The following is a 24,897-nucleotide window of genomic DNA, read 5'->3' as shown; positions in this document are numbered from 1 at the left end:
GAATTACCCTCATTATCAGCATGCCACAAAGGACACAGAAGCTTCATTTTACTATAAAAGCCAGAGGAGAGCCTAGAGGAAAGGACCTTAAGTAATCAACCAACACTCTATGCTATCAAAGCTTCCCGACTGAGCTTCCTCTTCGAGGACACTTGTTTCCATTGTCTTGATCGATAAGGCATTTTCCAGCCTCTCAGAGCTTCATCATCTTGCTTCATTTCCTGTTTCCTTCCTAAAATCATGTGCACTTTCTTAAGTTTCACTAGTTCTTGTATTAGATTTTTAGTCTTTAACGCTTATGTTTAAGAATTGTACTCTTTCTATACAAATTGGAATGACGAAAACTAGTTTTTATTCAACTTCGTCTCTATAGTTCTTAGCAACCAATCCATAAGAGTGAAGTCATCAGCATTCGAGGAATAGATAGCAACTTAACAGAGCCAACGTCCTACTCATAGCATAATCATTTGGTTTCAAAATTAAGAAAAGTGCAACACACACTTGCACTAACATGCTTGCACACCCTCTCTCTCCCTCCTTGTGCAATGAGAGGCAAAGTAAAAATCGGGAGCAAATAGTTTGTCGCGACAGTTTAACTAGATTCAATTAAAACCCCAACATTATTACAGTTGGATACAATTAATAACCAAATAAATACTTATGCATAAGTTTGTCTAAAAACGATTGCTTGTTATATGATTCTTTCATTCAAGTTAACTTTCTTATTATAAATTAGATAAATAAAAAACCGTCGTATATTTTGATAAAAACAATAAAACAAAATCGTCGCATAAAAAAAATGGACACTTCCGTTTGTAATCAAACAACTATTCCTAGTTAAAAAAAAAAGAAAAAAAAAAAAACACCGAACTAATAAGAGAAATGTTCGACCATATACCAATTGAAGATTGAAGAATGAAAATTAAAAATAAAAATTGCTGCAGCCTCCTACGAAAAGTAAAACCATCTACCCTGCAGAGTCTGCAGCTTTTCCCCTCATTGCATGTTTGTGTCCCACGTGGTTATGGGTTTGCTTGTTGACTCCTCTTTGTACTCAGAGTCCTCTCCCCATCAATCATTTTTCTTTTGTTTGCTTACTTACTGTAGTAGTGTGCCTGCAGTCTGTCTTTTCTTGTACACAGTGTCTGTCTGCCATTGATATTATTATGTGTTTTGTTTTCTACGTAGAAGCAGCAGCAGCAGGTGATTGCGTGATGTCGGCCACCATATTCAATGCAATGCATGGCTGATCCACAGGTACCTGTAAATTAAGTAAAATATCATTGAAGTCGGTAAATATACAAAAACGAAATTTAATTGGGTACTTTTAAATTAAAAATGGAACTTAAGCATCAAATTATTGTTCATATATATTATATAAAATTTATAATAACATTTGTGTGTATTTTTTTCTAAAATATTTAGAATCGAAAAGGTTTCTGAGTTAGTTGGACTTTGTCAGCTTTGTCGTGCACATGAGTGTTACTATATACATACTGACCGGTCAGACTTCTCTTATTTCATGGACTGTCAGTAGTAACACACACACACACACACACACATATATATAGATTACTGACTTCTCTTATTTCATGGACTGTCAGTAGTAATACACACACACATATATATATATATAGATTACTTCTTCTATAATTAATATGTATCAGGTAATTGTCACGTCATATGCATGCAATGCAACGAAAGATATACCAAAGCGTAACTTGAAACAAACAATACCTACGATTATGTATATTTTTGTTTAACCCTAAATCATGCTAGGATTAGTTGTACATAAGTTTCATCATATTTGTAAAGTTTGTAGTGTATTATACGTATCAACCAATGATCAAGAACAGCTTATGTACCATAAGCAATTGAAAGCCAAAACCCTTCTTTTTGTTTTGAAATTCTTGCAATAAAATGATTTAAATGAGACAACAAAAAATTACAGCTTTAATTTTTCCATGCTCTATGCATGTATTTCTTCATAAATACTACTAAAAATCTTATATATGTTTTATCGTACGATGAGACAAATAATAATCAAACAAATGATCATAACAATTAGACTTATTTGTTGATTTCTCATTCGAATTTGTATAGAGCTGTTAATTTCTCTCTAGACTTTAATTTTAGTTGGTTATCCCCTGAACCTGTATAAATAGCTAGTTTCCCTTGGTGTTAAATTTTGAAATCTTCATCCAATTTTCGATCCATTTTGGTCAAAGGACATCACACAACAACTATATGAGGGCAAAAAAGTAATTTCGCTTTGGTAAATTGGCACAGGGCCAATGTGACAACCCGTTCCAAATTTTACGTTTTTATTTTATTTTAAAAGCGTGAATTTACGAAATTCCTCTAGAGGCAAGGACTTTGACTTCTGTTGACCATCGTCTAGAGAGACGTATGACTTATTCTTTTAACATATTCTCGTAATACTCGTGGATGTGAACGCATAAGCGAAAGCCGTTTGCGAGTCCGGATTATAACGGTATAGTTACGGACGTTCGAAATTGGTTATTCAAGGTGTAGTGTTAATTAAATTAAATCCCCAATCAGAAATTGGTTATTTAAGGTGAAGCCCAATCAGAAAAAGGAAAGAAAGAAAGAAAGAAAAAAAAAAAAAAAAAAAATCCCAGCTTTTCCCGTGGGTTTTCCCACTCGCGACCACCCATTTTCCAAGGCCGATTCCGGCCAACTCCGGTGGATTTTTTCGATGCCACCACCACCATCTTGAAGCTCTCATTCCCCTCTACAAAACCCACCCAAGAACCACCTTGATTAATCATGGGATGTGGAGGTTTGAGGCCACGAAAGTTGACGAAAATCAATGGTGCTCCGGCCACCCTTTTCGATTTTCCGGCAAATCGGCAAAGCAATGGCCGATGCCACCACTTGGGCTTTGTAGCCCATCATCCCAGGAGCAAAACCCAACCAACCTTGACCCCGTTGGACCACCGTAGACGACGAATCGACGTCGGGAAGTTTTATGCACCCGCCGGCTTCGTGGGCAAAATTGACCATCTTCCGTCCACTTTTGGACTTCGTGGCAGGTATGAAAGTTGCTCCACTCACTGAGATCTTCATTTCTGTGAAGTTTGAGAATTTTTGGAAATAGTTGGATTTTCCGGCGAGTCGGGGCGGCCGACCGCCACCCGCGGCGGCACGTGCGGCGGCGCGTGGCCAGTGGGCCGCCAATGCTATTTTTAGGCTATGTCGAATGTCTTGAATTCAGTTTTGTTATTTGAATGACATAGGTTGATCGTTGGAACCTAAATTCGTTACGATACATTGCTTGATGAAAATGTGAATCGACGATCCGACCGTTGGATCGTCACCAAACTTGGGTACATTATAATACATAATATTTAAAGATCATAGGAATTTACGGATCGGGAATCCGACTTACGGATCTTCCTGAATTGGATTTGTAAGTTAGTAAAATAAATGTTCACGGCCACTTGTTTTAGGCAATTGGCGGAGATCTGACCGTTGGATCGTAATGAAACTTTAATATGTTATTCTAGAAACATATTGTGGATCGTTGGGAGTTGCGGATTGGAAATCTGATATGCGGATCTTCCGGGTCAAATTATACAGGGTTGTAAACCCTACCGTCGATCTTTGATCGACGGTTGACTTGTGGTCAATGGGTCTCAAAATATTTTAGAATGTCGTTGAGGTTGTGTTTTATGTGAATTACATATTCTACGGATAAGACATCTGAGATGTGATTTGATAATTGGTCACAGGGACCAATCATTCAGGACGCCTCGATGCGTGCGCTAGAGAATCATAGCGTGGACTCCAGGTGAGTGCATCCTTTTCCATTTTATCGTACATATTATTAAGAGTTCTATCGACACCTTTAAATTGATTAGTCATATTACTTTCATATATAATTATTGTGAATGCTTGAAGTACTATGTGAACTACGAATGGCTTGATCCTTGTTTAGGGTACGTAGGCAGTCTAACGAGACGTTAGATGCAGCCATAAAATATTTGAGACAAAAGCCTTGCTTGGGAAATTGAGTAATGCGAAGGAAATTGGTAAAGACAAGTTTTAGTTTTGTGAATTAGTTAGTTAAATTAGAGTTAATTGGGTTGTCATGGGTAATTATCCCTGAAAATAAGTAGTTTGGGAGTAATGCGTTATTGATTGTACACTTCTCACTGTATTGTTTATAATTGAACACGCTACGACATGGTTGAGTATTAGATTGCATCATAGTATATCAATATGTATATTACTTGCATATAATTATTGGGAATGCTTTCAAGTGCAAAGGTGAACTCAGGACACCCAGGTAAGTTCAGGTGAGTTTATGGTACTAGTTGAATCGATTGCGTTATAGCATGACTACAGTTATGTGTTAGGCAACTTCGATACTATCGTACTGGTTGCCATGAGTTGCACATGTTATATTGAGATGCATTGAGAGCTCATAAACCTGCACCCCGGTGTTAGTGCTCCCGCCCGTGGCCAGGGCATAGTCCTTCACGTGATGTTCACCTCCCGCACCTTATGCTCACCTTGGATTCAAGGTAGGTGCACAGTCCTGTCGTACAGACCACTTTAGGTGGTTCCGACTCGTAGGTGACCCGCGATTATTCGCCCAGTCTTCACGTGATCGTAGCACTTGAGTTTATTTATTTACACTCAGTCCTGTCGTACAGACCACTTTAGGTGGTTCCGACTCGTGTGCAGGTATACTTATTGAGCTATTGGCTAGCCAGGATTGATGAGATATGGATAAGTCGTACAGGTCACTATAGGTGACTCCGACTTATATGCTAGCCAGGATTGACAGGATTGATGAGATATGGATAAGTCGTACAGGTCACTATAGGTGACTCCGACTTATATGCTAGCCAGGATTGATGAAATATGGATAAGTCGTACAGGTCCCTATAGGTGACTCCGACTTATATGCTAGCCAGGATTGACGAGATATGGATAAGTCGTACAGGTCCCTATAGGTGACTCCGACTTATATGCTAGCCAGGATTGACGAGATATGGATAAGTCGTACAGGTCACTATAGGTGACTCCGACTTATATGCTAGCCAGGATTGACGAGATATGGATAAGTCGTACAGGTCCCTATAGGTGACTCCGACTTATATGCTAGCCAGGATTGATGAGATATGGATAAGTCGTACAGGTCACTAGAGGTGACTCCGACTTATATGCTAGCCATGATTGATGAGATACGGATAAGTTGTACATGTCATTTTAGATGATTCTGACTGATATATCACTTTGTATTGATTTAGTTCATTTGGCCTACTTATTAATGTATGGTGGATTTGATGGCAAACCGTGGTTTTGGTCATTTCTGAGTATGGTTTGGATATATGTATATATGTTGTACTGTCTTATGGAAAACGATACGGGTTTTACATTTAGGGCATTACTTTTAGAGAGGTAATAACTTTGGGAAGCTTGGTTTTATTGCTTACTCACACCTTCTGTTTGGTGCCCTCCAGGTTTTAGCTGCTGAGTTTGTATCGACAAGAATCTGTGGTGAATCTTAGTATTAATGGATATTTCTGAGGGTATGATTCTTACCCACACTACTGTACCTTACTTATGCTCTGACATCGCGTGTGAAATGGGTTCACTCCCACTCATAGCGCACTCTGGTACTTAGACACTTTTAGATTCAAATTTATTCACTTTTTATACATTATCACATTTTATGGCTTCGTCACCTTCCAGGTGTCGGCCAGCACAGCTCGATTCAGGGTCCAAGTGGACTTTCTGGGTCGGGGTGTGTCAGCCAATATTTATAGTTGCTAATTGGACTAACATGACTAATTCAAACAAAAAAAGTCAACTAGTGGAAGAGAAAAAGAAGAAAAAAAAAAAAATATGCTATTGACATTAGGGATAAACATTTGACATATGATCAAAATGGATAGAAAATTGGATGAAAAATTCTAAAATCTAACGTTAGGAGGGAAATGGGCTAATTATAAAAATTTTGGGAAAGGAGAAGGGTGGGGTGGTTGGGGGGGGGGGGGGAGGGCGGATTAGCAACTTCTTACAAGTTCGGAAAGAAATCGACAAATACCTCAAACAATTATATAATGTAACAAAACATGTGATTGTTACATGGGTTTGTTTTTCTTTAGACCATCTCCAATTTTTGGGTTAAAACCTAAAACTTTATATTTTAATCTAGAAACAGTTTTTTTTGCTCTAATACTTCTCAAACCTAAATTTTGGTGGCCCAACCTTTTAACCCTGACCTAAATTCTAGGTTAAATTTGTCCAAATTTTAGGTTTTAACCCAAAACTTATTTTAGCCCAACCACTGAAGAAGAACTGAGTTAGTTATAAACCTAAATTTTAGGTTTTAATCCAAAAGTTGGAGATGATCTTAATCGAAAACTAAGGGGGATCATTTATGTTTGCTTTTTTTGGTACTATTTTCTTTCTTTTGGCTTGTCATTGCATGTTTGTGATAACTTATCACTCTCGTCATGTAAGCATCCAAGCTACAAGCTGATCCAAGCTGTGGACAGCTTGTTTAAAGAGAACTGCATTTAGCACGTTCTGTCTCCTTCATTTCATCCAATCCCAAGGTGATTTCATCCCCTTTCTCCTAAGTTGAAATCACGAAATGTGCTTTGAATAATAGTCAACATAATAGTGAGCGATGAAAGTCTGTGTCTCTCTATGCAATTATTCACTTTCAAAATTTTGTAAATTTTTAAGTGAATTTTAGACCATATTTATATTTAAGAAAATAAGTTATGCACACCATTCTGTCATTAGACTCAACTGATTAAAAGAATTAAAGGTACGCATTTAGCAATCGTGTGCAAAAGGTGGAAAAAATATGTAGAAATCACTCCCCTATAATTAAGATTTGTAAACAGATTAATCCAAAAAATTGGTAGACCAGCATACAGCTAGGGGTTGCACTCAAATGCTTGAAGCAAATGGTCAAATGAGTTGCTACATTTGTACACCTAATAAGCTTTCATTAGAGAGAATAATATTGTTTTAAGCAAATGTTTTAGCATATACAGATTTTTCACTCAACTTTATCCAAAACCATGACATAATTACCAAGATGACATCTTAATTATGGCCTTAGAATTACATTTTTAATATGCCAATAATGTATTGGCTTATAGATATGCAGCTCATATTTTATATAGATCGAGAAATCAAATCTCAAATTTTCTCTTCTTAAGTCGATGCTTTGAAGTGTAATTCTGTGTATATAGCATTATTTGCACTTGCATGAATGCATCGCAAAAGCACAGTGTTGCCCTCCCAAAATAGTGATGTTGATTTCTTCGTATATTTTCTTATATTTTCCTAAATTGTGCTAGTGTGTGACTATGATGTTATCCGGAAAGACTTATATGACACAAATACATTGTTACAGCGACGTTTCATGTAAATAAAACAAAGATATGTGTAATTTTTTGTCCAAATATTATTGTTTTACCGACACGGTAGCTATGTGAAGGTGTATTTATACAATGTAAATTGGTCTAATTGTTAGCATGGTCATGTAGAGGTGATAAGACTGATAAGACATTAAAAAGGAAGTAATAATTACGTGCTGATGGAGGAAAGTTTCGACTTACAAAATGTCCTGCTCCAAGAATCCAATAAAAGTGCAGGTTTTTGTAGGACCTGGTGAACCCTCTTGTAATTTCCTCTTGGCCACAATAAAGAGGGGTTCTACTCTTGTTCAAGAAATGTGGGAGTCCTTCCCACCTGAACAACAAAATGGAAAAAATCACCACCCACATGAGAGAGAGAGAGAGAGAGAGAGAGAGAGAGAGAGAGAGAGAGTACTTGAGCTTTTCAACCCATGCTTCAGTCCCCTTGGTTGCACATATGAGATCAACCTACAACATCAACCAAGTCATGTCAAAATTAGCTCGTCTGCACAAATCCAACAGCATCCAATTCTTCATTATAATTAACTTTAAATAGCTAGTGATATTTGTTTTCGGTCTAAAAATTTGATAAGAGAAGAGAAATACTGTGAAAAATTGAAGAAAGTGTATTTTTCATTATTGAAGAACGAGATCACAACACAAGCCTTTAAGTGGCAATAACTAAGAAACAATCTCCCTTGATTTAAGGAGACATACACTACAAAGTCAACAAGAGAGACCTACGGTCTGCGGGCTGCTGAAGGTGAGAGAAAGGACTTGTACTACTGCTATGTTAGTCAAGCATATACAATAACGAGGGGAGAAAAAGTTTACAACCTTTACGAAGTTTACAACCAGCAAAACAAACTAACTCATCCAATAAATACAGCAGAATGTAGCAATTTTTTTTTAATTATTTTGGAATGTACAATTAATATCGCTAACACATATCTTAATTCTAGAACGGATCTGTCAGTTTTCTATTCGCTAGTCCTATTTTTTTTTTAATAATATTAAACTGTTGGATATTGCTGTTTAAAATGAAAGCAACGTTGAGAAAAAACTTACTTGCCCATTGTATATTGTGACATTGACCCCTTTAGCAAGGAGTTCATCAACCTATGTGAAGAGAAAAGGGAAGTCAAAGGAAAATTAAAAGTTGGCACAACATAAGATTCTTTCAAGACAATTAAGAAATACGGTAGAGCAATCAAAAATTCGATTTCCTTGCTGATAAAATACTCAATTAGGCAAAAGGTATCTAATAAAAAAGAATAACTGGAAGAAGAGACTTCGATTTCTCTATTCGATTCCTACAAGATAAAATTAACTCGAACTTTAGGTGTAGAGAGAAATCACATCGTTTTAGCCGATTTTGTTAGATTTTGGTAACATTTTCTTAGTTTTCACGACTTGTCTCCTAATCTCATCCACTCCTAAGCTTCCTAAACTTTTGATTAAATGTACACCACAACTATCTTATTATATTGTATTTCTGCTCTTCTGGATTAGAAAAATTATTACCTCATTAATCCTTGGGTTCATAAATTCGCCTGCCATGGCTGGGAAGACCTTATCAGACTGCCCTCCCCATCTGCAAACCCAAAAAATATACACCATTTACGGATTACAAGCATTTTTAACCGTAAAAACTAAAAGAGAACTGTTGTTGGCGTTGCAAAAAAATGATTCTATTTTCAACTGATAATGTATTTAAAACAAAACATAGTGAAAAGAGTATATATACTCACGTCACATTATCTGGGATTATCTCAAGCTTCTTTTTAATGACACCATTTAACAAAGAACCAAGATGACCTTTACCGCCACCTGCTGAAGACCTTAAAGAACTTAGGTATATTGAATATTTTTCGATTCCTTGGTTATAGCGATTTGATGCCAAGGATGAAACTGGATCCATTCCTGAATCCAACAGAAAATTATAGAAATCCTGCAAATGTCACAAATCCAATATGTAAATGAAATCAGAAAATGTGAGTTTTAATTGAGTTTCAGTCACAAATAATAGTAAATTAATATGAAAATTAAATTAAAATTTAAAAAAATTACCACAGCATTGCTGCTAGACATGATGCCTTGCTCAAGCTCCCTCCATGAATTGGTTGCGTCCACTAATTGACCATCCCGAATCTGTTGCTTAATTCTTTGAGCCACATTATTTGATTCCTGTAATCCATTGTCGTCAAGCCTTGACACGTCTTTGAGCAGAGGACCCCAAGAAAGCTGCAAGTGTACAAAAATAAATTATCGATAACTAAATGTAATTACACATTAACGGAAATTTGTCAATAGCACTATATAATCTTTTAATAAAATTTTAGAGTTCGACTTCCATAAATGACGAGTTTAATACAAATTGATTCCCATTATGTGACTTAAATCGAAGAACCCTATCTACGCCCAATATGGTTGTATTTAAAAGACAATATAATGCATGGAAGTAAAATTAGTGGGTCAACAGCAGTTAGAAGTATGGTAACTTACCACAAAATCTTCCGGAGAGATCCAACTGTCTCCCAATGCCACTCCTACAAAAACAACCAAATAATTCAAAGGAAAAAAAATATACATTTTAAGATGTTGGTATTTTTAATTAGACCAATTAATAATTAAAAATTGATTAAATTAATTTACTTACCTCCAAGTCTAAGTTTTAGCTTTCCTTGTTGAATGGCTTTAAGAGCTGAAAGTCCAAGAGTGACTGCAAATTTGCCTCCATAGGACTCTGCCACAATGAACAGAGGACTCTTTTGGAGGCTCTCATTTCTGTTGAAAAGCTCCACCAGCAATGTTGTCAAATCAGCAGCTGCCTCCAAATCATTTTTCACAAACAGAGATGTGTCTTCCACAAAACTGTATCCAGTCCCAACAGGGTTGTCCTGAATTACCCAGAAAAATCAGAAGAAATTTAAATTCATATGATTAATAAAACTCGAAAGAAGGAAACAGAGTTGGAAGTTTTGTATGAACTTACAACAAATAAAAGATCAGCTTTTTGCAACCAGGTTGAGTTTCTTGGGTTCAAATTTGTGTCCAATGGTCCAATCTCTTGAAAATTCCCCATCCCCACTCCTGAACCTCCCTATTTTTTTTGAAAAAGTAATCAATGAAAACAATATAAAGTTTAAAAAAAAAAAAAAAAAAGGGTTGTTCATATTATTTGATTTGATATAGTTTGGTGATACTCACAGGTCCACCCTGAAGCCAGAGAATGGTTGGCCATGGCTTGGAGGGATCCTCAACTCTGTTGGGACTTCTATAGAGCCACCAGAACATGTGGGCTTCTGTTTAAAAACAATACCAAAACAAAAATTCCATGAACATTAAAATTAACATTTCTGGCTTCAATACAGAAAGAATTTAGATATTGTGCATGTGAGTGAATTGCTTACTGGGTCTGACTTCAACATAGCCCCACTCCTCTGATCCATCTATGGTTCCTGCAGCAGCCGCTGTTTTTGCAGTTCCTCCATGAAAAAGTGGTACAAAAAGGAGAAGAGAGACGGAAAGTATTACAGAAAGCTTTTCCATTGTTGGGAGAGCAAATACTGGAGAGAGAGAGAGAGAGAGAGAGAGAGAGAGCAACTTCTTAACTTGCTGGGGAATAAAGCATGCAGTAGAAGGAGATTTTATATGTACAGAGACTACTGAAGATTAATATTAGCAACAAAAAGCTTACCTTGTCTTTGTCTAACAGAAAATAAATTTAAGTAAATTTATTTATATTATATAACATGTTTATTTTTCTAGAAAAAGACATTTCAACCCCTATTCCGTTTCTCTCTCCGTCTTGATTCTCCATCTTTGGTTTCATCTCTTCTCGCCTTCTACATCGACTGCCACGGCTTCTCCACCAACCGCCACCGTCTCTCTCTCTTCATCCCTAATAAACGACATGATGACACTTTTTAGGCGTCATAGAATTGTTTTTATGGCATTTGACCAATGCCCTAAATCTATCTCTCTCTTCGAATCTGAAATTTTTCTTCGGAGTTCATTCGCACATGCCCTCATAATTTCTAGCTATCTTCTGCAAAGGAACCGAAATGTAGAGGAATTGAAATTTTGCACTCTCTTTGAATTGAAATTCCTTGACTCTTGAAATCCTGACTGTGGTGGCCATTTTCCCCCCAAAAATCAATTCAAATAAGCTTGAATTTACCTGATTAGGTTTGATTACTCTGCATATCATTCTATGCATATGATATCGTCTAATATTGGATTACAATCATGGTGATTGCAAATTTTGGGTTTGTTTTATTAGATTAGGTTCCATCCAATTTTCAAGGCTCATTGTAGTGCATTTGGAATGTTTTAGAAAGTTTGGGAATCTGTATATTTTTCAAAAAAATTGTTTTATTATTTTAGGTTCCATCCAATCATCTATTTTGTCCTCTTGGCGGTGGAAACAGGACAATGGAATTGTACTGGGTGGGAAAACATGATTTTATATTTTTAACCTTTTATGGTGGGTGTGATTATAATGTTGGTGAGGAAATCAGATAATGGCGTGGGTTTATCATCATTCTTATTTATTGAGTGTTATTCGAGTATCCAACAAGTCTTTGTATTTTATTAAAAAAATAAAATGCAAAGATTGAAGCTACTTATTTTTTGTATAAGTGAGAGTCACGACTAGGTGGATGTCTAAGCAGGTCTAGGCGCTCTTTCTTGATTTTCAAATGCCCAAAGATTAATAAGAGCGGTGCCTAGCTGCCTAGCGTCTAGGCGGGGATTTTTAAAAGTGTTGGAAATAAGTAGCAGCATATTGTTTCTATGATATATAATAACTTTCAGAATTTTTTTTAGAAGCGGTCAATCAGTAAAATCAAAGAAAAGATTTTGTTATTTAATTTCTTGTTATAGCAAGTGCGACTTTCCCTATGCATGTACATAGTCACGGTGCATTCGTTTGGCTCTTAATATACACGGTGAATTCTCATAAAAAGTGTATGTGTGGATTACAAAAATCAACTATGTACTTGATCAAATAAGAAACCATAAGTAAGATGCACACCGATTAATCCGACTTTGGACCAGACTATTACTCTTATACGTATACCCCAAATTCTCTACCATATCTACAAAGGCCAAATGAGTGTGTTAGATTGCGAGTGTGCCATTATTTGGTAGTGTATACATGTAAATACTAGATTGAATTGATGTTAAAAATATTAGAAATTCCGGAAGATAGGTAGATTACAGGGTCTCTCCCCTGCACTCTAAATACCTTTTTGTGCAGTTTTGTATGTTTTTATAGAAACTAATGATAGAGTCACAAATCTTGGTTTGTCAAGGATTAAAATGGAGAAACCCCTTATATTTATTTACACCTTTATGGATAATACTTGCATTTCCTAATATGGAAATGCACATATCCCACTCCTTGCCGTAAATATAGAAATTTCATGTGCAAAAAACACTTAGAACGAGATCATAAGTTCAACTTTAGGTTCCATATTAATAATTATCATTTCTAAGTCTGCACAAACCCCACCACCATCATCGCAGCAATCACCACCACCTTGTCACCAACCACTACCATCTCTGCCACCACCTTCCATGACCAATGACCATGACCATCACCACCTTCTCGTGGCCATTACCACCATCACTACTGCTACGACCTTTCCACCACCACCACTAACCATCATCACAACCACTAGCCCTATCACAAATTTGCCAAATACTATCTCTCATTTATAAATCGAATCAAACACTCTATAGTCTATATCCAAAGGTAATAAATATGGTGGAGCTAATCACCATCACTTGAGGGTGGTGAGAAAAAAAATATCCCTTTTGTGGAAACACGTTTTGCTCACTGTTGAATATTTTACGAATGACCATATTTTCATAATATTGAATATTTTTTCGAATGATCATATATGAATATAGGGCATAGTTCGACGACGAAATCCATGTATAGTTGGGTTCTTGCACAAGGTTTATTTATTTATGTTTTTAATATTTATTTATACGTTCATAATTTATTGTTGCCTATCCTGCACAAGATGAACAGCTTCCCCAACGTTGCAAAAGGACTTACTGCCAAATGTTTTAAACATTTAATTTGGCTTGTAGCTGAAAATTGTTGGATGATTGACATGTTTAAAAGATATAGGAAGTCTCAATCGAATTGACACCTATTTTTCTTGGAATCTATTGGGTCAAGTTTTATTGTCTTCTCAAGGTGAACCGAACAGATTAAAAATAAAGAAAGGTTGGCAACAATTTCAGAATGGAACTGTTTATTGACACTTCAAAAAAGACGTCTTACATGTATAAAAAGTGTGCATGATAACAATTTGTAAGTGTAAATAATAGTATCTTTTCAGAATCTATTTATTTGATTATTTACATTGATTCACATTTACACCACATATATACATAGAGGTTATAGGTAGCAAACTCCCATGCATGGAGAGGCCATCCTATAAGCTCATCCTACTTTTAGTTGCCTCTTAAGCAACAATGCTTCTGAATAATTCATGGCCAAAGAAACAATTTGAGAAAATTGCATAAGATATGTTAAATTTCTGAAATAGAAATGCTGCCTGGACAAGTTTTATTGTCACAGGTAGTTTGGGCACTGAAGAAAAATGTATGGTGAAACATCACTTGTGCAACAACCATAGAGATTCGGCTAAGAAAAATGGACCTTCACTTGTGCAACAACCATAGAAATTCGGCTAAGAAAAATGGACCTCACTTTGGACCACTACTTTAGGTAAATGGAGCTATCATGGACATTCAAGTTTCCCTCAAAAGAAATATCAAGGGAGAAGTGAACAAAAATTTGGTGACTTATCTGCAAGTTTTACTTCCACATAAGATTTCTGTTTCGGAAAACCTGCTGGCTAAGCAAGATATTTAGCATTTTTAGCCAACTCATTGCCCATACGTTTTTTTTTAATCTAATGTGTCAGGCGATAAAATTCTTGTTTGTGTTTGTTGTATATGTAAACTTCCTTTTCTAATATGTGGAAATCTATTATATTATATGGTTGAATTCAATCGTATGCCGTGATCAGAGAAATAAAGCGAGTTATGTAATTGGAGGATATTCATATGATATCATTGCCCTAAGGATGGAGGGTGTTTAATTTTTTAGGATTTCCCTTGAAAGGAATGAATAGTTAAAAACAATTACGGGAGAAGATGCTAATCAAGTTAATTATTGCTAGAAATTTCTAAATTGTGGATGATTATATTGTTGTTCAAACACATGGTCCCAATTGAGTCCTCTAAATAATGAGTGGGCAAAAGCATTATAGAGTTTCGTTATTGGTCTTGGCGATTGAGAATTTATGGTTATTGAATTTGATATTATGGGTTGAGATTAAAGCATTATAAACACATTCGTATATTTTTCACCAAACACACTTGAGTTTGAATTTTTTTTAATGAAAGGATGATAATGGATTAGGCGAGACGAACTACACATAAGACTTGGTTGTTGGACTATAGTAGTAGTCTTACTCTCTAAACCAGCACAAGGTGGTAAGAAAGAACCAATACCCTAGAAATCGCCATCAACTACAAAGTAGACTACCTTCTCATACAGAGTAACTAAAAAGGGCTAACTCCCCCATAAAATTCAATATATAAACGAATATGCATTTCTTAATCACCGGTGAAGAAGATAACATTTCTATATCATGATATGGATTACACGTTTGGTGTACTGTACGGTTTTAGCTGTCCACGCAAGGGACAGATAATGTGAAGTGAACTATGATTCTTCTAGCAAGCAGCATGCATATATAATTTGCATTCTCCTCTCTCTCTCTTTCTCTCTGCAGACCCATCAGATCATCATATAGGACAGACACAACCACCCTGAAGGTGCATAAGATCTTAACTATATATAGGCATGATTAATGTATATTAATCAAATTCTCCCATGTGCTCATACACATCTGACAGCGCATGTGGTTCATTGTTTAATTCCTATGTATGTGGGCATACTTAGAAGACAATTGGCTTTGTGAAGGTTCGCGTAAGGCCGGCTGTAAACAAAAAAGAGATCTTCAAGCCCAGTCATCCTCTCAGAGCATCCTAACACTATGTCCAACTTCCTCCAACTTCGTTGAGGATTAGTGAATTATTGGGTTCTTGACAAAAAAAAAAAAAAGTTGGATTATTGAGCTCGTCCAACTTCGCCTTCAATCTTCACTTTCTACCCACTTTACACAACTTAGTTTTTCACTCAAACGTACCCTGAGGTAACGAAAGAACCTTGGCCCAACGGAGATTCCTATTTTGCCCACAATCACTTAATCTAGAAGCTGAACTTGCCACAAGAATATTATGGTTTCATGATATTCTTCTTCACTTGTAAGTGAGAGGTCTGATAGTCAAATTTAACCAAATTATTATAGCAATTTCACTGTGAGATTTAGTCCACTTTCCCATTCGTTAGCTTACATAACTAGCCTGAAAATCAACATAGGGCTGAAAGTTAAGGCCTTGCTCACCACTCTATTTATCATTGTTGGATAAGTTTAAACTTCAAAATATGTGTAGTGAATAGACAAAAATCTCAAAATTTAAACTCATCCAATAGTACTAAGTAGGGTGGTGAGCATTACCACTACTTAAGGATGATGAGCAAAAATGCACTTGTGAAGCATGCTACACATAGTGAGAAGTTTGAAAAATTAAAAGGTTATAATCCAATAAAGAAAATCTGGTATCCATTCTATTTATTATTTATATAAGAGATATTTTAAACTAATTTACACAACGAGAAGAAAAAAGAGTTTGATTAAAGAAAATACCCTAACTATAAAAAACAATTCACCACTTGCAAGTAATGATTCTATTATTTATTTATTTATTTTGAATGTGAATCTATTCTTTTTATTAAGGGATCCAAGAGTCTGTCATAGAGCTGAGCACGGGCCTGGTCGGGCCGAGCCCAAAAATGAAAGGACTGAACTTTACCCGTTTAGAAATACAACAAGGTGGGGGTGGGGCGGGGCATTACAAAATTGACATAGGAACCGAACCTAATCTGGCCCATTTGAAACGGGCTGATTCCTACGGTTTCCCGTTCCTTTCCTGATGCAAATTGCACCTGAAAAATCTGAAGGCTGCTTTGAAGGCAGCGTGAGTAATGCTTCTGTTGCGTAGCGTGAGAACAAGCACATCACCTAACCAACCTCGAAGAGTTTGAAATCCAGTCAAACACAAAACTAAAGAGTGAAAGCAGAAAAGAAATAGTCTAATCCAATTGGGAAATTTGATCAAAATCCATGTTTGGCGCAGAGGGTTGGGATTAAAGATTCCCAATCCTTATCAAAGTCAATAAATTTAAATAGAATCCACATAACAAGGACAACACTAACAAATGGAACCGGATCCCTTCCGGACCTAAAGGAACTGAGCCCAAAGATCAAATAACTCAGACCATTGAAATTTGATCCAACGGCTACAATTATTATAACTTTTAGAAGGACCTCCTGTTTGTAGCCGTTGGATCAAATTTTAATGGCTAGGATCATTTGATCCTTAGGCTCAGATTTTTTGGATCCAGAAGGGATCCAGTTCCCTAACAAATACCCAGATTGCTCAAACGAACAGACAGAGTTCGATGATAGATTGACGACGAACAGATCGACGATGAATGTAAAGGAGCTCCACTGCACTGTATCATGGCTTATTGTTTCCTTTTTCTTTTTTCATTATCCTACTTCTTAGTCCGACACTGCATCAAACACTTCCTTAAGTTAGTCCAGCTTAGTCTATTCTAAGTCAGTCCAACTTAGCCTATTCTAAACCAGTCCAGCTTAGTCTTTGATGCTAGTCCAGTTCGGGATAATCCATAGCAACCAACACACCCTAGGGGTACGTTTGTTACACCTCATTAAGAAGGATTAGGAGGAACTGGCTTAAGCAGGATCATAATCCTACGTTTGGTGTGGTTTTGGGCTTGGAGTAAATGAGACTCGTCTTAACTAAAGGCTCTCCGCACTTCACTAAACCTCAGTATCTAGTCCCAAAGCTTTCACTTGGTATTAAGCGGGACTAACAAGGAAACGACGTCGACGACCTCAGCCCACCCCTTCTGCGCATGAGTCTCTTTCGTCACAAATCCAAGGTCAACTCTGCAGATTGCGTCTTGTCGTGGAAGAACGATTCTAAGGTCGATTACAAGGGAATTTTCCCCCGCATCCCCCAAAACTAATTCCCACCACTATGGTGGTGCAGCCAAACCTCTACTGGAGGGAAACGGCGGTTCCAGCTCCAAAAATTTTCTAGGAGGCACTACCGTTGGTGCTGGGTTTGTGCTAGCTTGCAGAATATGATATTTCTGGTTCTCTCTATTTCAGAATTGGTTATTTTTGGGTCGATTTGATAGAAACCATTTGGGTGTTTCTTCATACAGTTGTTCAATCTACAGAGAACAATTTACATCTGGGTATTTCTTGAATAGAGAAGCAATGAATTGCTGGGAGTGGAAGAGGAAATAAAAAGGATGCTGGGAGTGGTTCTTGAACATATAACTAATTTAATTTGGTTTTTAAAAATTATAGTAACTACAAAATAATATTATAATACAAAATTAATATTTTTTGTCCTGCTTATTAGTTTGACGCTATATCAAGCGCTTCACAATTCTTATATTGCTAATCTAACTTAGAACATGAAGTCAGTTCAATTCGACATAATCTTGGTTCAACAAACGTGCTCTAAATGCATGAATAAATTACTTTTAATAATTTGAGTTACAAATCTCTTGCGTTTCGTAAATTTTTCTTGTTTGCTTTCACATAATAATTTATGTAAAGCGATCGAATTCGGGGATATTCAAGCCCTTAACTGCACAAATGCACTCAATTATATTTCTGAGTAGGAATATTGGCCTATCCTACAAGATTTTAAACTTAAAAAAAACTTCAAAATCATATACATTATCTGCAATTTTGTATTAAATTAAACACTCTCTATATAAATTGTACTATCACATTACACAATGTTTTTATGTGTGCGCAGAAGTTTGAGGTATCCCACATTCTAATGGGTTAATCTTTCATGGGGTCCGAAAAGACTAAAGGCATTTTAGCCTATCCTTGGCTACACGTCCTCTCAAAGTTTTCAACCAATGAATCATCCGTGTTTTTATCAGTTTTGTGCCTCAAATCCAAAACGACTGAGCAAACTTGACTTGGAATTCTACGCATTTTCATTGAACCACTTTTCGTGGTGTCACATTATACAATATTCGATCCATACATCCTGGGACCACGAGTATTCTCCTGAACCAAAACAAATTATATTTTAGGTATGGAAAAAATTCCTCCATGACAAATAATCCATTTACAATATGACTTAGCACATCACATAGTAAAAAAAAAAAAAAAAAAACACTTGAAAATAATAATAATAAATTACTTAGATGTACAGAAAAATTAGTTTATTTGGCAAGCCTAAAGCCACTGGGATCCCTAATTGCACGTGGAATACAGGTTCTTCTGTCGTAGTTCCTACTTCTCCTTTCATATATCGGAAAGGCTTCCCCGCCCAAACTTCGGCTTCCCCGACTCTCTCTGTGCTTCTACAAAAAGACGCAACGCTGCTAAGAGACGAATCAAAAGTTTCGTAACTCCCAATTAACACAAACCAGTCTCTCCCAATCCAACGGTCCTAACCCCTCCCCCTAGCTCCAACCCGCCCATCCACCCTCTTATCACAACCGTCCGTTACAGAAAAACCTTGTCCTTTTCTGTGGCCACCCTAGCGTTTATCTCCCCACCCACATTTAAAAATGGTATGCTGTAATGTTTTGTCCTTTTCATATAATTCACATTCTTCTGCTGATAAATCGTATGTTACTCTTTCAGAAGATTTTAAGCTCTCTCTCTCTCTCTCTCTCTCTCTCTCTCTCTCTTGTTTGAAACGTTTACGAGGAAACGAGAGCTGGAACCTATCTAGCATTATTGTCTTGATTATCTTTTCGGCTTACCCCATCGTTTTTTTCTTGGCATCCGAACAGGCAATGTTGGTACCTTCGTGGCTTGAATCATTGTTGTCGACAGCCTTCTTCTCCATCTGCCGGTGGCACAAAGATGGTCCGAGAGGCGAATGCAACATGTACTGCTTAGATTGCAACAATGGCGCATTCTGCTCTTATTGTAAATCATCAAGACACAAAGATCACCAAGTAATTCAGGTAATTAGGCATAAACATATTTCAGTTCAGTTTTTTGTCTTTTTTTAATTTTCAATTGTGTATAAATGAATTTTTTTTTCTTTTTGTGGGGGTGTGGAAATCGTAATGCAGATCAGACGGTCGTCGTATCACGATGTTGTGAGGGTGTCTGAGATTCAGAAGGTGTTAGACATCAGTGGAGTTCAGACTTATGTGATAAACAGTGCGAGAGTGTTGTTTCTTAACCAGAGACCTCAGCCTAAAACAGCCGTTAAAGGGGGCTCACATATCTGTGAAATATGTACGAGATGTCTCTGGGATCCTGTTCGTTTTTGTTCATTGGGATGCAAGGTTAGATTTTTACTCTTCTTTTTCTTTTCCCCATTAAATTTTAAGTCAATTTTAACAAAACTTCCATATGTATAATCAACTAAGACATTGCATTCTTACCTGTCAATGAGACCTCTCTTAGCTAGAAGTCATTGTGACTGAAATGTGCACGAGAATAACAATGTAGGCCTTTGCCGATGACAATTTGATATAGTTGCGATTAGTCTTTACTTTGTCGGAGGTGGTCCTGAGTGTTCAACACTCAACGACAAGAGTTTGTTTATGCTATCGAATGTAATAACAATGGTGGTATATAATTTTTTTTGTTCCAATTCGGTTGATGATGTTGACTTAACAATTAATCCATATATATATATATATATATATTCTTGATTTTGACATTAGCTTGAGGGACTAAAGAAGAAGGGGGTGTTAAATGAGATCAGTGCATCAGTATGCACATGCAGTGCAGATTCCTTGTCGGCAAGCATGGGATGACATGTAGTGCAGATTCCTTGTCGACAAGCATGGGTTGAGATCAGTATGCACATGCAGTGCAGATTCCTAGTCCGCAAGCATGGGTGTATATAAAACTAGAGTCATCATTGTCATAAAGGAAGGACAGCAGGAGGACATTTTATTATTGCTTGGTATTGCATCCGAGTGTTGTTGTTGTGCTGCTGCATGTGTAGCGTGCAATTACTTGTAGTTTTAAATTGTAAAGTTTGTATGTTGTAGTGTATATAAAAAGCCTTCCCATAAGGCCTGCTGTGGGGATGATTAATTATTGAAATCAGAAACTTTACATGGTATTGAGCCTTTTTTTTTGTCTAACGACATCGATTCTCCTTTTCTTCCCACGCTTCAATGGCTGAGAACAATGTTGTCCCCTCCTCCTCTGCTTTCAACCAGACTTCCCCTCATCCGTTCCACCCCTTCACCACTGTCGTTAACATCAAACTTGACAGGACCAACTACCCACTGTGGTTGGCCCAAATTCTCCCAATACTCAAGAGCAGAGATCTGATGGGATATGTTGATGGAACGATGGAGTCTCCTCCCAAGCATCTGCCGGGTGTAACAACTGTGAACCCTGCGTACACTGCATGGGTCCAACAGGATCAAATGATCCTTAGTTGGATCAATGGCTCGTTGACGGCTTCTGTCCTGTCTATCGTGGCAAGCAAGAGGACTTCTCGAGCCACCTGGGAAGCACTCGAGCAACGATATGCCTCTACTTCACAAAACAGGATTTTGTTTCTGCGAAATGAATTATTGCAGACGAAGAAAGGTGATCTTACTGTGGCCGATTACCTTGATCGCATGAATGCGATTGCTGACAACCTTGCCCTAGCAGGGCAACCAGTGTGTGATGATGAACTGGTCCAGATTGTGTTAAACAACCTAGGACCTGCCTTCGAGATGACTGTCAGTGCTGCTCAAGCTCGTGATTCTCCAATCACTTACCCTACTCTTGAGGCACTGTTGTTAACTACTGAGCGTAGAATGGCTGCGTACACTGCTCCATTGGTAGAATCTGCGCAGGTCAATGCTTTTGTTGCTTCTCGTGGTCGAGGTGGTGGCCGCACTCGAGGGACTGGGAGAGGTGCTTCTTCATCCTATCGAGGTAATGTGTTCAACCAACGAGGCAATGGCCCTCGAACCAACAACAACTCTCGCACCATGCCATGCAGCGGAGAGCGGGTTGTCTCTAATGGTGAGAGAATTGTTTGTCAAATCTGTGGCAAACCAGGTCATCCGGCCCTTGATTGTTACAATAGGATGAATGCTGCGTTTGAAGGAAGAATTCCCACTCAACGCCTTGCAGCCATGACGTCTGCTCCTGTCACTCTCAACAAACAACAGAATGGTACCTGGCTGTTGGACACTGGCGCAAATGCTCATATAACTCCTGAGATTCAGAACCTTGTTAACCCTAAAGAGTATAATGGTAATGAAGCTATTGGGGGTGTAGGTACTGGCTCTGGCATTTCTATCTCTCATTCTGGTTCAAATAAATTACATACTCCAACTTGCTCGTTTGACATGCATAATATCCTTCATTGTCCCTCTGCCTCCCAAAATATACTTTCTGCGCATAAGTTCATTTTGGATAACAATTGCTATCTTCTAATCTTTCCCTATTATTTCCTTGTTAAGGACCTCAAGACTCGGAAGACGCTTTTCCGAGGGAGATGTGAGAATGGATTATATCCATTTCCATGTGGCACTGGACAACTCAAACATCCAATTTCAGCATTTGTAGGCCTTCGGTGTTCGGTGAATACATGGCATGCAAGACTTGGTCACCCTGCCACTTCTATAATTAAGTTTTTAATTTCCAATAAATTGGTACCAATTCACGGAACTTCAAATGTAAGTTTTTGTCAGTCGTGTCCCTTAGGCAAGAGTACAAAGTTACCTTTCAAATTGTCTGAGTCAATGTCTCAATTTCCTTTGCAACTTCTACACTCTGATGTGTGGTGTTCTCCCATTAATTCTAATGAAGGTTTTCGTTATTACGTTTTGTTTGTGGATGACTACTCTCGTTATTCTTGGATCTTTCCTATGAAAAACAAGAGTGAAGTGTTTGAAATCTTTGTTACATTTAAGGCCAAAGTTGAAAAAATGTTTGATTTGTCCATTAAAACCCTTCAATGTGATGAAGGTGGCGAGTATAAAAGCCATGCCTTTCAAAAATTTCTCAATGATAATGGCATTTCACAACGATTTTCTTGTCCTAAACACCCTGAACAGAATGGAATTGCCGAGAGAAAACATCGACACATTATTGAAACAAGTATAGTCATGCTTTCACAATCTCATATGCCCAAAAATTTTTGGTTTGATGCCTCTTCCACGGCAGTTTACTTGATAAATCGTTTGCCAACTAAACTTTTGTCTTACGCATCCCCTTATGAGAAACTTTTTCAAAAAAAACCAAAGTATGATGTTTTAAAGGTGTTTGGTTGTCGATGCTTTCCTTGGTTAGTGCCTTATACACAAAATAAACTTCAACAAAAATCCAAAGCTTGTGTTTTCTTGGGTTATTCACTGAATCATCAGGGCTACAAGTGCTTGGATCTGTCTACAAGACGCATTTATGTGTCTCGCCATGTCCTATTCGATGAGGACTGCTTCCCTTTTCAGGGACTCACATCTTCTTCAGAAAGCGTCCCATCTTTAGGTACCCTTCTGACCCCAGATCTCTTATTAACATTTGACACCCCTAGCAGATCTAGTTTGCATCAACCACTTAACCCTAATCCTGTTGTCTCATCTCTTTCCCAAGACGTTAACCCTAATCCAACCACTCTTGCCACAGGACTCTCTCCAACTGACACCCATCCTAACCCTATTTCATCTCAACCTTGCCCTACAATACCTGTGCCATCCCCTACTATCCAGTCTGTTGCACCATCAAATGAGCAAGTCGGTGAACATTTTGAACCTGTGCTCCCTGCTACTCCTGATGTTCCACACTATCAAGTTACTACTCGTTCCAAGTCAGGGATTCATAAACCCAATCCCAAATATGCCATGCATTTAACTGTTGACACGTTACCTGTTGAACCAACGTGTTTCAGTCAAGCTGTTAAGTATCCGGAGTGGAGAAATGCGATGAGTCAAGAATTTAATGCATTGCAGCGATGTGGAACTTGGAGTTTGGTTCCCCATCATTCCAACATGAATTTGCTTCCTAACAAGTGGGTGTTTAAGTTGAAGAGACGTGCAGATGGTACGATTGAACGACATAAAGCAAGGCTTGTCGCCAATGGTTTTCATCAACAGGCTGGAGTGGATTACAGTGAGACCTTTAGTCCTGTTGTCAAGCACAGTACGATCAGGCTTGTTTTAAGTCTTGCTGTGTCTAACAAATGGCATGTCAGGCAGCTTGACGTGCAAAATGCGTTTCTGCATGGGTTTCTGAAGGAAGAAGTTTACATGCGCCAGCCGCGGGGGTTTGTTGATCAGCAATTCCCAAATCATGTGTGTAAACTTCAACGTAGTCTTTATGGTTTGAAGCAAGCGCCCAGGGCTTGGTTTCAGAGGTTCTCCGATTTTTTGCTCGAACTAGGGTTCCAGGAATCCACATGCGACTACAGTTTATTTGTGTTCAGACACAACGGTGTGTATTTACTTCTCCTAATCTATGTGGATGACATACTCATCACAGGCAATAGTTCTCACCAAATATCCCGATTGATTCAGCGCTTGGGTACGTTGTTCTCCATGAAAGACTTAGGAACCCTTCATTATTTTTTAGGGGTTGAAGTCAACTATTATGGGACTGCTATGCATCTCTGTCAATCTAAATATGCATTGGACTTGCTATCTCGCACCAAATTCACTGAAGCCAAGCCTATATCTACTCCCGTCTCATCCGGTCAAAAGCTCAGTGCGCATGGGGGCGAACTGTATGACAAACCAGATGTGTATCGTAGTGTGGTTGGAGCACTACAATACCTGACAATTACACGCCCAGATTTGTCCTATGCTGTCAACCAAGTATGCCAGTTTATGCATGCTCCCCAAACAACTCACTGGATGGCCGTCAAACGGATTTTACGATATTTGAAGGCCACGCATACTCATGGTCTACTCTATAATCCTGGACCTACTCAACTCAGTGCTTTCTCTGATGCGGATTATGCAGGGAATCCGGATACTCGTCATTCAACTGGAGGCTTTTGTATATATCTTGGTTCCAACCTTATATCCTGGAGTTCAAAGAAGCAGAAGACTGTTTCTCGGTCTAGTGCTGAAGCCGAGTACAGGCAGTTGGCATACACTGCGGCTGAGCTCTCTTGGTTAAGATCATTATTCAAAGATCTGCATTTGTATTTGGTTCGTCCTCAAATCTGGTGTGACAATATATCTTCCATCGCTCTCGCATCTAATCCAGTTTTTCATGCACGAACTAAACACTTGGAAGTTGACTATCACTATGTACGGGAGCAGGTGGTTCGTGGG

At 37.8% G+C, this 24,897-nt stretch overlaps 2 protein-coding genes across 2 annotated transcripts; one reads left to right on the top strand and one right to left on the bottom strand.

The window, feature by feature from the left end:
• Positions 1 to 449: 449 nt before the first annotated feature.
• LOC103947737 (serine carboxypeptidase-like 51) lies at positions 450 to 11,205 on the bottom strand. The gene is made up of 12 exons (XM_009358684.3): positions 10,829 to 11,205; positions 10,626 to 10,720; positions 10,411 to 10,518; positions 10,075 to 10,315; positions 9,921 to 9,964; positions 9,486 to 9,659; positions 9,167 to 9,366; positions 8,940 to 9,009; positions 8,484 to 8,534; positions 7,831 to 7,883; positions 7,617 to 7,749; positions 450 to 1,261 (listed from the first exon to the last, which is right to left on the bottom strand). Exons 1-12 carry the CDS (start codon positions 10,965 to 10,967, stop codon positions 1,181 to 1,183), a joined length of 1,389 nt encoding a protein of 462 aa, XP_009356959.2. The 5' UTR covers positions 10,968 to 11,205; the 3' UTR covers positions 450 to 1,180.
• Positions 11,206 to 18,473: 7,268 nt separating this feature from the next.
• LOC103947736 (protein RGF1 INDUCIBLE TRANSCRIPTION FACTOR 1-like) lies at positions 18,474 to 20,421 on the top strand. The gene is made up of 4 exons (XM_018647562.2): positions 18,474 to 19,212; positions 19,438 to 19,614; positions 19,726 to 19,944; positions 20,329 to 20,421. Exons 1-4 carry the CDS (start codon positions 19,210 to 19,212, stop codon positions 20,419 to 20,421), a joined length of 492 nt encoding a protein of 163 aa, XP_018503078.2. The 5' UTR covers positions 18,474 to 19,209.
• Positions 20,422 to 24,897: the final 4,476 nt, after the last annotated feature.

The sequence above is a fragment of a genome, unplaced genomic scaffold (genome assembly GCF_019419815.1).
Source record: "Pyrus x bretschneideri cultivar Hongxiangsu unplaced genomic scaffold, Pyrus_bretschneideri_v1 Contig29, whole genome shotgun sequence".
Lineage (NCBI taxonomy): Eukaryota > Viridiplantae > Streptophyta > Magnoliopsida > Rosales > Rosaceae > Pyrus > Pyrus x bretschneideri.
This window is presented reverse-complemented; position numbering and strand designations above follow the sequence as displayed.

What these genes read in the sequence shown, in the direction of transcription:
- LOC103947737 (XM_009358684.3), bottom strand. Translation starts at nt 10,967, where the DNA reads ATGGAAAAGCTTTCTGTAATACTTTCCGTCTCTCTTCTCCTTTTTGTA. An exon ending in TCTGGCTTCAGGGTGGACCT is followed by an intron (nt 10,519 to 10,625) that starts GTGAGTATCACC and finishes CAAAAAAAATAG; the next exon opens with GGAGGTTCAGGAGTGGGGAT. An exon ending in TGAACCCAAGGATTAATGAG is followed by an intron (nt 8,535 to 8,939) that starts GTAATAATTTTT and finishes CTCTTCACATAG; the next exon opens with GTTGATGAACTCCTTGCTAA.
- LOC103947736 (XM_018647562.2), top strand. An exon ending in AAGATCACCAAGTAATTCAG is followed by an intron (nt 19,615 to 19,725) that starts GTAATTAGGCAT and finishes ATCGTAATGCAG; the next exon opens with ATCAGACGGTCGTCGTATCA. An exon ending in TTTGTTCATTGGGATGCAAG is followed by an intron (nt 19,945 to 20,328) that starts GTTAGATTTTTA and finishes TTTTGACATTAG; the next exon opens with CTTGAGGGACTAAAGAAGAA.